The sequence below is a fragment of the Pseudoliparis swirei genome, chromosome 2, assembly GCF_029220125.1.
Source record: "Pseudoliparis swirei isolate HS2019 ecotype Mariana Trench chromosome 2, NWPU_hadal_v1, whole genome shotgun sequence".
NCBI classification, from domain to species: Eukaryota; Metazoa; Chordata; class Actinopteri; order Perciformes; family Liparidae; genus Pseudoliparis; species Pseudoliparis swirei.
Genome location: NC_079389.1, coordinates 11,797,014 through 11,809,859, shown reverse-complemented (window position 1 = coordinate 11,809,859; position 12,846 = coordinate 11,797,014). Strand labels below are relative to the sequence as shown.

Here is a 12,846-nt window from a genome sequence, read left to right as displayed (position 1 = left end):
GTGTGAATATTGTATTCCATTCCTGCCAATAAATCCCCTTTAATCCTTCACACGGCTCCTTCAAATTGCAGAGATACCCTTGAGAGAAATAGGCAGTCCCTGGTTCATCTAAAAGAATATAGATAATAATTGTCATTGGTCACAGTTTCCTTCCATTCATTCTCATTAAATCCTTTAATACCTCCAGGCCTTCATTAGCATGAATTAAGGATATTTCTCTCCATCCTTTAACTAAGATATCAACCATTATATCTGCTCTTCTTCATTGTTCCCCAACCTCACATTGTTCACACCGATACTGCTGAATGAACAAAGCTGCCTTTACAAGCTGCCGCTAACCATCTCATCTCAGCGTGTCTAGCGCTCAGGTACCTGCTTCGGTTTCCCTATCCAGCCCTCAGCGGGTGAGAACTCATCAGAATTCAGCAGGCTCACCTGCCTGCCTGTTTCTCTTCACACATTAGTTTTCTCTATGCCACTGAGGCAGGGAGGCACATGCAGGGAGGCCCGTGCTGCTCTAATGGAGGCCACAGCCTTCCTGTTGTTCCTTCAAGTGACTCAATAGATGTTCAATGACCCAAGTTAAGCAAGACAAGCCTGAGAGATGGTTTTACTCTGATTCAGACCCTCTTTGCTCATTATCAACTGTGTCAATAGAAGCTGATTTGGAGAGGCTGGTTTTCATTACAACTCAAAGATATGCAGATAATGTCAGAAATGAAGGAAAGAACCGTTTTCCAGCAATGTTACAAGTCAATTGCTCTGCATACATGGTCATGTTTTGCCTGGACAATGAAGCATTACTGATTACAAGAGGAAAACATTGTGTTCAAGATCATCTAAACCACAAAGAAACATCTGAATTGGGAGCTTTCACCCGACACATGTATTTAAATACACAACAGGTTGATCCGAGTCAGATCTTCGCCCAGTTAAAATATTTAAAAGTCACAGGTAAAATTAGTCGGTGTCTGATGTATTTCTTCCATAAAAACTTAAATTGTGTACCGCACACAAAAGTTCATTCTCAGTGCTCGTGTGCCGGAGGTTTCCACATCAAGCATGTGTTAAGTTTTATATTGGGTTGTGATTGGTTTCCAAACTCACAATTAAGGGGTGAAAACAACCTTCTTATGTCAAACTGCACATAAATCATTCTGGACAATAAAAGTAAAATGTCCAAGTGAAGAAACAATTAAAAAAATACATATATGAGTGTAAGGGGACTTTATAAATGTGATGGACAGGAAACATTATGTGCATCCCCCGTCCAGAAGTCATAACCATGCACAATGCAGGAAACATTCAATGAGCTGCAATTACAGCATTTGGTTCAATTTGCTGGTGCTAAAACTACTCCCTTCATCACTGAGCCACAGGCATCAGACTAAATAAATGAATAAAAAAGCAGAAAGATGATTCAAGAGGACTTGCAGAGTCATGTGCCACGCTGCTCCGTCCTGTGCTGCGCACATCAACCGTTTGCCTGCTACTTCAGTCATTGAGGACTCCTCCGAGTCCCCCGGCACAAAGCCCGTAGTCAGCACTGTCACTGACAGGCACGGAGGGAGCCCACAGGGACACTGCTGACACGCAATCTCACACATCTAACACAAACACACACACAAACATGTACACACTGATGCATTTTCTGTGTCTCTCTCACACACCTCAGTGCAGTGTGGGTCCGCTGTTAGCTGCTCCTCATGGCTGCTTCCGTTGCTTCATGTTGAGTTGTGCAGCATGCTTCTTAGGTCTCATCCTTTAATCTGCCGGCTATGAGGTATTATACCGGGAGGATGAGCCCGCCCGCCATAGGTGTAGGTCCCGGCAGGGTTCAACAGGATCAATACCACATGCAAACTACTCAACATAAAGAAAGTCCACAAACTGTTTCCCTGCCTGCCTCCTGCTAGTCTTACTCTCTTCGGCTCCTCATCCACTGAGAATCAGAAACACTGACAAACTTGGTCAATTAGCAGCATTTTTTAAAAAACAATCCTGCCAAGCAGAGCTGCTGTGACTGAGAAGTCCTCGTTCTCCAAACAACACTGTTTCTCAAACACAGGGTCGAGGACCGGTGCCAGGCCGGGTGACACTGGCTGACACGGGCGTGTGGTGGACAATGAGTTTAATTATAGCTGTGTGTTCACTTTTGATCATTAAAGTTCATTTGGTTTATTGTTTTTACTTTATATTTAGTTTTTTGAATCACATTGTCACTACTATTATGTGGTGTGTTACAGTGGTTTTAGCCTGTTTATGTTTGTAATTATTTATTTAATAAATGTATTTTAATTTTTTTAAACTTTGAAAAATTTACTTTAAAAAATGTTCTGTATTTTCTGAAACATTTTCAAAGAATGAATAACTTATTTAGGGAAATAATTGGCAGACAAATTGGAAATAAACATTATTTTGAGTTGCAGCCTTTAAATAGGTATTAAAATGCTTTAGACCATATGGTTATTAATAATGGATGTGGAAAAACAAACAGAATCAAACATAATTAACAGTTATCTATCAAATCTATCAGTTTACAATTACAAGTATAGGAAAAATCTGCATGAAACCAGATACAATTAATTACATACTAGCAGCAATTATACACAAGTGACTGAAGTGTAGTAAAGTGTCGTAAATCCGATAAATAATCGAGAGATTTACAAAGCGGTGGGATTATCTATACAGGATGGACTTGTGCGGTGTTGGGAGGACAGCACAAATGGGTTTAAGGTTAAAATTACATCAATGGCAGCTCTGAGCATTAGAAAGACTGGATTATATTTACTGCCCGCAGAGGGTGGGGTGCAAAAGGGAAACACATCCCTGTTTCTATTGTTTATGGGTGATCCGCTCTCAAATGGATAAGGGGCTCCAATACATTAATTACATACGTAGTGCCCCTCCCTAAAACCTAGAAAAACCTTGTGTCACGTGACTCACAAGTAGCTGAAGTGGCATTATCCCAGTCCGACTGTAATCCTGCGACCATAATGGCTTCAAATCCTGACCTACTCTCTGAAATGAGGCAGGGGGCTTGACAGGAAGTTGATGCTGAGGATGGTTCGGACAAAGAGCTGTGTGTATATGTGTGTGTGTGTGTGTGTGTGTGTGTTTGGTGTGTGTTTTAGTGACACGTTTGGAGGACGCCTGTTGTGTGGGAATGACTAATTCCATTATCGGAGACACACTCGCAGGGTTTCAAGCCCTGATCAATATGCGATAAATACTTGAGTAAATATCCTGAGTTCACATCGACAGCTTAAGTTAGGAAGCCTGAGCTCCAGTGGGGAGGGGAGCGGGTTGAACGGCCTGTTGTGTGGGCAGCATGTAGAATGAGACAGAGAAGGCGGGGGAATTATTGTTGATTGTAAGAAAGCCTGAAGGGAAGGTGTGTTGTTGGTACCTCTTGTAGATATGTGACTATAAGGCACTCAGTAAACGGAGCGCTTCTTATACTCACAAGAGCCAACGCCTCGGTGACAGGTTATGTTTGTTTACCGTTTGTCTTCCAGGTTTAATTTTCGGCCAAAATCCAACAGTACGAATGCAACATTACACAAACACAGTCGTGAGGTTAAAAACGTACCACACACAGGTCAGTGTGCCACCTGAGGCTCAATATCAAAGGATTGATAACAATTAGCGACGGTCTATGTTTTGCTAGACAGGATATTCAAGGGGGAAGTTCACTAATTTAATAACTATGTCCAGCCTTACTTGGACTTGCAAGTCTCCGCCATACGGAAACACCAAAACAAATCTGGAAGCATTTACAGGCCGGCTGCTGTCATCATTCTTGGCAGAAAACACACTAGGCTGGTTCCCATCTTTTACAAACACCGTGGCTAAGTTAAAGGAGCTATAAGGAGTGAGGGCTGACCTGAAAACCTGTCCATGAGACAACCAAATCACAACGGCTCTGAAAGGCAAATCAGAGCTGCGTTGTGTCTGGTGGCATTTCGGTTATTTGCTCTGACGTTTTGTGATCAAATCAGAGCCCATCTGTGTGTGTGTGTGTGTGGGTTGTGAATCATGTACCAGGGACGCGTCTGCTTTCATGATGTGCGGTGATGGGGAGGAAGAAGCAATGCTGTAAATCTTCACATGCCTGAGGAGGCCGGGCATCCATCAAAGGGCGCAACAACGACGCTTGAAACTGGGAGAGCCAACACAAGTCCTGTTTACGGTTACTATTCTTTCAGTGCAGCATATTTAACATCTCATCTTCAGCGTCTCTACATCCAAAACACTTTCTCTTTGACATCAAACTTGCCTTTGAAGCCTGTCATTCTATGTCTCCGTAATTTATTCTCCCGCAACATCAGAGCGTCGTACGGAAACCGACCTGCCTGGAGTCACTTCTCACACCACTTTAAACAAAACCATCTCAGCCACCATCTCTGAAAATGAACTGTTGCCTCCCACTGAGGGGAATGGCAGGAACAAAAAGGCACTGTACAAACACACACACACACACACACACACACATTATGCAATGACAGAGACACACACACAACTTCTACTGTTGTCAAATAATTCCTCCAGTGGTTACTCCATTCCGAATAAACTGCCTGTCTCTGTTACACGGTCTGATAGGGTGGCTCACATTCAGCTTACAGTACATACGTTAGAGTTGTAGGCTACGCTACTAACACCCGGTCATGCTCCAACACAGCCGGCGTCATTCTGCGCAGCTACAATGTGCCACGGGAGCTGTGACATTGTGAGCTGGGAGGAGGGGCTGAGAGACAATGCACGCACTATAGGTGGATCATGTGACATGTTACACTGACACAAAACATGTGCATGCTGGAAAGAGGAGGAGGAGGAGGAGGAGGAGGAGAAGGAGAAGGAGCAGGAAGAGGAGGATGGATGAGCGCTAAATGCTGCAGTGTGAAGAGCGTACGACTCTCCCTGGAGCGAGGAGGCAAACTACAGCTGCAGCTGGTGGAATTCAGCAATAATTTAAAAAGAAATCAGCTGAACACAGAACGACCGTGTTAATGTACAGTAAACATGTGTGTGTGTGTGTGTGTGTGTGTGTGTGTGTGTGTGTGTGTGTGTGTGTGTGTGTGTGTGTGTGTGTGTGTGTGTGTGTATGGGTGGGGGGGGCATTAACTTTTGCAACCATCCGACAATAACTCATGCATGGCTGCAACGGCATCAACAATTTAAAATCCTGGTCAGCTGAAGATCTGTGCTGTTTCCGCCATGGGTATTTTGTATTTATTTTTGTATTAAGATCTTGCTTTATTAATAATAATAATAATAATAATGTACACTTTATTGATCCCACAGTGGGGAAATTATTCTCTGCAATTGACCCATCCTCATATATTAAGGAGCAGTGGGCTACAGTGAAGCACCCGGGGAGCAACTGGGGGTTCAGTGTCTTGCTCAAAACACTTAGTGGCAAGCATCTATGGGGAGAGCGAGGATTGAACTGGATACCTTGTAATTGTGGGACGACCACTCTCCCTCCCCATGAGCTACAGCCGACCCAAAAGGATATCGGGGCACTCGTCAATTTTAACTGGATTTGTGTCCACGTGTGCTTTATTTAACCTGACACGGATGGCAATTCATCCGTCAGTGTCATGATGTTGTTTGCATGCGGGAGACAGAGATGCTGCATTTATGGCTTGGTGACCAGTGTGTAGGCAACAGCTGAAGACAGATGGTCACAAAAGAATATCAAGAACTCGTGGATAAACACATTCGCTCTCACATACATATTGTCAGTTTCATTTGTGATGTTGTACTCATTTGAAATGGGACCCTCTTAAAAACCTCAGGCGTGCCATCGCACTCCTCGTGGAGGCTGTCGTCGAGTTACCACAGCAGCTACTGCACCCACGGGAACCCCCGAGTATAGACTTTTTAGTGAGATGCACACAGATTGAACCCTTCTCGATAAAACGTTCTGCGCCTCCAAGGAAACATTAGGGTCATTAAGACAACAACTATTTACAAACAGTTGTTTCCAGACGTTTGGTGTGAGACACTCGAAGGGACTCCCATGAGGTCTTGCCTTTTTTACCCTGCAACTTTTTTCTTCCCTTTCTGCCCGTCTGGCTGGGTATTGGCATGTACTGGGTCACTTGGCAGGGATGCAGATAGAGCGGTACTCTCTGCTCTCGGGCACCTGCCTGGCCCACATTACCCGACTCATCTCTGGCTCAGCAAATCATAGCGGGCTCAAGCACAGCTGTGTGAGACAATAGGCTTTGCGGCGTATCACAATATGAAAACTACTTCTGCTGAAACTAAACTGCCACAGCTCAGTTCTATGAAAAGAAAGGGCTGGATGTTCAGAAATTTGCGTTTTTTTGTATGTTAAAAACATATGAGAGCAGAATACTGGGTTAACTCAGCTGAGCAGGAAGTACAGAAACAAAAGAGCATGGTAAGCTCCTATCTTCATATGAAATGGACATGCAAACCACCTAGTGGTCAGATCATACCCAAAAGATCACTTCAAAATCTCCTCCTCCTGAAATGGAAAAAAACAACTTCAACATCATCCAGAAGAAAGCTTGTCAAAAGATATAGTAAAAAAAGTAATGTGTCATATGTTACAATACAGTTATACAGAGCAGTAATATAATGCATGCTTGCTTTCTGAATAACTGTATGGAGAACAGAGTTGTGCGCACAGCTTGAATATTGATTGGCTGTGTACTCCATTTCTGAACTATATCACATCCGCATCCAGCGGTTAGGTCAGGACGAGTTGAAAGACTCCTCACACACTTCGGCTCCAGTGTTTCCCAAACTTTCTCAAACACTTTAAAGAAACAATAACAAAATATGATTAACCAATTCCCAACATGCCTCATCTACAAATAATGAGAAGAGGGAATGTGTGCGTAATTCAACGTTCATACATATTTTTACAACACATTACGACAAATAAATTCCTTCAAATGTGTACTGAATGGTGTCAGTGTTTGTTTGTTTGTTTTTAAATCAAGGTATCAAAGACAAATTGTGATTTTGGTATCATCTGAATTTATTTGACGACCCAAATACAATCTCCTGCAATACTGGATTTTGGGAATGATTTTATCAGTCAAGTAAAATAATATGCATTAGTAAGAAGTCCTCCAATATCATTTAACCTGAAGCAAATGCTTCAACGGTTATATAAAAGAGTACATGCACTTAAATGTGTTACTTCAAGAGCATGAGCCATCTTGGTGTGCCATTGCAATTATTGTATGGTGACTGTATAGTCATTTTGGCAGGGGTGTTTGTGATTTTGTCATTATATGTTTTATTGTTGAGCACACCAAAACATATTCCTAATTTTCTATGATTGATAAAGCAATACATTATTGAATCTTGACAAGACCATTTTAAGAGACTGCCCCACATGTTTTATGATAGTAAGATCAAACAAATACATTTGTATTTATCTTTTTTTGAATGTTGAACTTTCCTGTCTCCTATTTTAGCGTAATACTAAAAAGTTGCTAAATGTAATTGAATGCAGTGAACCTGACAACTAAAATAAACATGTCTGTCTAAAACTAAGACAACGTTCCACCACGACAGTTTCAAGACAGAGTAAAGTCTAATGTCACTGCACAATGTTGGAATACCCATAAGTTATATTTAAACAAACTACCAGCAGGTGGCTGGGTATAAGTTAGGCTACAAACTCATTGAGGGAACAAAAGCAGCCTCAAGCAGCCATTCAGCCCCCTGACAGGGGAGAAATACTGCCCTCTATCAGCAGTGCTCACATCTCCCCCACGCAGGACACACACACACACACACACACACACGGAGAGGAAAGCATGCACACGTATTTCACTCGGAAGTCTTGTCCGTGTCTTCCTCTTCCGTCAGAGACAGTGTGAAATAGAGGAAACACAATGGTCAGACTGTGCTCCAGGTTCTGTTGGCGGCTCAGCTGTGTGTGGACCATACTGTAGAAGACTGTTCTGCTCTGTTGGGGGCGGGGGGATTTTCCCAACTTCCGTCGCATACATATGGAAAAGGATGGAAATGGCGGCTCAGAGTGGGTTTATGAATAAGAAAGGTCACAAATGGCTGCGGCGGTGACATAGATGGACAGCCCACTCAGCAGTTTTCCCTGCAGCACTTTAAAGAAATGGAGCATGTCATGGTTCCTGTGAAGCAATAGCTGCGCACAGCTTTATTCAGGCAATTTACTGTCATATAAAATCTAACCACTGCCCCGCCCATAGCGTCGGCCACCAACACACAGCTGAACTGCCGTTATGACCGGTAGGCGGTTTCCACTCTCTTTGGGAAATGGGTGGAAATTACAGGGTCCCAAAACTGACAGCAGTTCATAAAACATTTAAGCTGTAATTGTGGGATTCTGACAGAGACATCAAAAGATGTTATAATGCTCACTTGTTGGGGGACTCCTAGGGTGTTGCATGCAGTAAACTCAACTGTTGTGTTTGTGTTGAAGGTCTTTGGGTTCATTTCTGAAACCTTCATCATTAGAGCGCTCCTCCTATAACCAAACACTCAAAACGGGTTCCCATGGCAACATGGAGAACCTAACCTGGAACAGTCGGGGAACTGAATACAGAGTAGGGGTGCAACGGATCATCATTGATCCGTGATCCGTTCGGATCATCTATTTCGGTTCGGCACGCGCATGATCCGCGGATTGATTTATGAAGAAAAAAAAATTGTGCGCATGCTCAGTCCACACACAGCCGTAACACGTGGCTGACATAGCGATTGCTAACATAAAGAAAAACCTGCAACACAGCGTGGTCATGGCGAGCGGAGGAACAGAAGAACTAGAACGCCCCACATGGAAACCCCCTGTTTGGGAGCATTTTGGCTTCCCTGTCAAATTGAATTCAGAAGGAAAGAGGTTGGTGGATAAAACCGTGACGGTGTGTAGGCACTGTGGCACAAGAAAGTCATACAACAGTGGAAAGTTTCCTGGAAACACATCGAGCATGGCCACGCATTTACAGCGACATCACCCCGGTGTTTCACTGACGGGAGTGAAACCGAAAGCGGCTCAACAACCGCTCATCACCGCGGCATTTAAGCAGCCCCTTCCTCCACAATCAGACCGGGCTAAAGCAATCACAAACGCTATCGGTCTGTTTATAGGTGCTGACATGAGGCCATATTCCGTTGTGCAAAACAAGGGATTCAAACACATGCTGAACGTGCTCGAGCCACGTTACGACATCCCGTCGCGCACCCACTTCAGCGATAATATTGTGCCAGGTCTGTATGAGCAGGAGAAGAAAAAGGTGGTGGATGAGCTAGCTGTAGCACCCTCTGTTGCACTCACAACAGACGGGTGGACGTCGAGGGGAACGGTGAGCTATGTGACAATAACCGCTCACTTCATCACAGCAGACTGGGAGATGAGAAGTCCGGTGCTGCAGACACGCCCCCTCTACGGAAGTCACACAGGCAGTCACCTTGCGCAGGTACTGACACAAGCAGTGGAGGAATGGAAGATAAAGAGGCCCACTACTAATATCCCAGTCACAACTGATAATGCCAAAAATCAAATAAATGCAGTGAATGAGGCAGGACTGGGCCCACAGATAGGGTGCTTTGCACATGTAGTAAATTTGGCATCACAGAAGGGAATCTCAGTCAATAGGATGGACCGCCTCCTTGGGAGGATCAGGAAGGTGGTTTCCTACTTCCACAGAAGCACAACAGCTGCTCATGTGCTTAAGACAAGGCAAGAAATGCTAAAGCTGCCTACTCATAAGCTCATACATGATGTCCCAACAAGGTGGAACTCCACTTATGATATGTTAGAGCGTTATCTGGAGCAGCAGGCAGCTATATACTCTGCATTGACCGACAAGACCCTAAAGAAAAATGTCAAAGACATCATAACCCTTTCTGATGATGATGTGAGAGTGGCAGAGGAGGTCCTCCAGGTGCTTAAACCCCTTAAAACTGTTACATCTCTGCTGAGCACTGAAACGTTACCATCTGTGTCAATGATCCTTCCGCTGAAAACAAGGATTCTACAATCCATGGCTCCAAGTGTGGAAGACAGCACCATCACTCAAGATGTCAAGACTGCCATTAGAGAGGACCTGAAGCCCAGATACACTTCACCCCCTACTCTACAGGACTACCTCCACAGATCTACTGCCCTGGATCCAAGGTTTAAGTCCCTGTCTCACATAGACCCTGACCTACGCCAGAGGACATACAGTGACCTCACCACTGAGATTGTGAGCAGTCTGGCCACTGAAGACTGTGATGAGGTAAAGGAAAAAAACATTATTTTAAAATGATCAATTTAAATCTTCATACATTTTTTATTTTCAGTAATAATGGCATTCATTTAATGTTATTGCCGCATTTTTCATGTTTATGAAACATGAAAATAAATAATAGGTTTAATTAATGACCTATTCTTTTCTGCAGGGTCAAGCTGCAGAGCCAACAGGAGCAAACTTGGACACATCTCCTCCACAAAAGAAGTCGGCGTTGGCAGAGCATTTTGGAGAGACCTTTGCCAGCAAAGACATGGACAGCAAGACTCCTGCTGACATCAAAGAGGAGGTGGCATTCTACCTGGCAGCAAGCGGCATTGCAGTGGATGGTGATCCACTGACATGGTGGAAAAGCAATGAGTTTAAATACCCTCATATTGCTAAGATGGCAAGATGCTATCTCGCTGTGCCAGGCTCTTCAGTTCCTTCCGAGAGAGTGTTCTCAACAGCAGGGGACATAGTGACTGCAAAGAGGTCCACACTCTCCCCAGACAATGTAGACACCCTTGTCTTTTCGAAAAGAATTTAAAATTATAAGCTCATGTATGCTTTGTTTTCTTTCTTTAATTCTTCTTTGATAATAATGCTCTTGTTTCAAGGAAGATGATGTGCCTTCTTATGTTGCACTTTAATTTGTTTTTTATTAATGGTCATTGGTCCATGTTTAAAGGAAGGAGATATGCCTTTTTATGTTGCACTTTAAGTTGTTTTTCATTGATTATGTTGAAAAGAAGATGTTAATTGTACACTTTAAGTTGATTTTATATATTTCAATTGAATAATTTAAAAGTGTTAATAAACAAAAAGACAAAACATGTTTATTTGTCTTGTCTATTTTTTTTTTTTTTTTTGCTGATCCGAAAAATGATCCGATCCGTGACTCTGATCCGAGGAACGATCCGAACCGTGAGTTTTTTGATCCGTTGCACCCCTAATACAGAGCAACCTGTAAACACACAAGGACGCACATATTTACGAGAACTATGCCGCAATTTTGCTCCAAAATCAAGGTGCTTCTTCTTCTTTTCGTTTCACTGAAGCGTGATAGTTATATGGCAGTTTCCCATTTCTTTACACAGTCCTTTGCTGTAGGTGTCAAGGTGCTGTAAATGTTAGATGTCGGTGTCTTGTGCTGTTGTATCTCTTTGGACATTTGCTGCTTCACAGAGAGTTGACACTTTACAACAAAAAACACCTCTACATGGGAGAAATGGTGTATTCAAAACAATACATGCATATTATTTTATATTATTACACCGTATCCAGATATTTCTGGAACCAGGGGAAGCTTGAAACAGAATTGAATGGGGAGCCAGACTGAAGCATTGTTTTAAAGAAGGAGGACCCATTTGTAAAAAGAGTAAAAATATCAGGCCTGCAAACTTAAGTGGAATAAGAAAGGTGACAGTTGTGTGAATAGGGCTTTGCTTTGCAACAAATCCCTTTCAGCATGTTGCCGTTGGGCCTACTACACGTTAAATGATCTCACTGTACAAATGACCACATAGATTCTTGTTGGCATATGATATTAATTAATACAGGTGATTTGTTTCCAACAAATTCATACTGTGTGTAAACAGCTTTTCAAATTTTGGTTCAGCCAAATTATTTAGCCCCTCGCTAACCGTGACATAATTTATAATATATATATATATATATATATGTATAATAATATGCAGGAAGAGAAGTTTCTTGCAGAATTTAAGTGTGTAGTTACACTTAAATCTCACTTTGGAAAGTTACATTAATGAAGCTCAGTTAAATAGCAAAATGTCAAGTTACTTTGTTAAATTACAACTATGAGGTCAAGCAGGGTCCTGGGTGAAGCTCCAGGCCAACAACATTCCCAGCTTGAGGCTCTAAGCCAGTGTAACAGAGCCTCTTCATGGGCCTCGATCCATACCACTCAACCTGCTTGCATACGATTGGCTGCATGTAAGCATTGCGGCCCGTGGCTCGCTCTAATTGGCTGTTGGAAGCTTTCACCATATTCATTTCACCTGCTCAAGACCCATCAGAGCTATAATGTTCCAGCATGGTTATATGGTGTTGATATGGGACAAGGATGGGGTCTGGCTGTGTGAGAAATGCCACCTGCTGTGCGCCTCAGCTGCCCATCCTTCCATGGAAACCACACCCATGAGTGCTCACAGGGAGCGCTGGCACAGTGAGAGGAGTAACACCAAAGTTCACATCCGGCATTTAGCATTCAGGTCGGATGGTACAGTTTGTTTCTGTTTCTTTAGTGCCCTACACCTACACACCCCCCCCCCCCCCCCCCCACACACACACACACACACACATACACACACATAGAGAGTGAGCAACAGAGGGATATAGAAAAAGAAAGGAGAGACAGAACAGCTGTTACATTTTTAAATGACTTCCCTCAATAAAAACGTGGGTACAAACTGCGATGACACTCGTAAATGTAATCATTATTTATAATTAATTGAATATTCACATGAGGCACATTTAAGATTCCAGCAATTCATCAAACACTGCTTAGCTCAAAAAGCATCCTCAAACATCTGCTCAAACTAAATATTGGTCCTTTTGGTGGAAGCTTGGGACGTCACAG

The 12,846-nt window shown here is 43.1% G+C and overlaps 2 protein-coding genes across 3 annotated transcripts in view; one reads left to right on the top strand and one right to left on the bottom strand.

Moving 5' to 3' along the window:
* The window catches only part of igf2bp2a (insulin-like growth factor 2 mRNA binding protein 2a), a 50,824-nt gene that overhangs the window by 28,409 nt on the left and 9,569 nt on the right, over positions 1–12,846 (bottom strand). The gene's annotated exons all lie outside the window — the stretch shown is intronic.
* On the top strand, positions 8,586–11,082 carry LOC130203499 (E3 SUMO-protein ligase ZBED1-like). The gene is made up of 2 exons (XM_056429726.1): positions 8,586–10,253; positions 10,417–11,082. Exons 1-2 carry the CDS (start codon positions 8,772–8,774, stop codon positions 10,792–10,794), a joined length of 1,860 nt encoding a protein of 619 aa, XP_056285701.1. The 5' UTR covers positions 8,586–8,771; the 3' UTR covers positions 10,795–11,082.

Coding starts and splice junctions, on each gene's coding strand:
- LOC130203499 (XM_056429726.1), top strand. CDS start 8,772: ATGGCGAGCGGAGGAACAGAAGAACTAGAACGCCCCACATGGAAACCC. Junction 10,254..10,416: donor CCACTGAAGACTGTGATGAG/GTAAAGGAAAAA, acceptor TCTTTTCTGCAG/GGTCAAGCTGCAGAGCCAAC.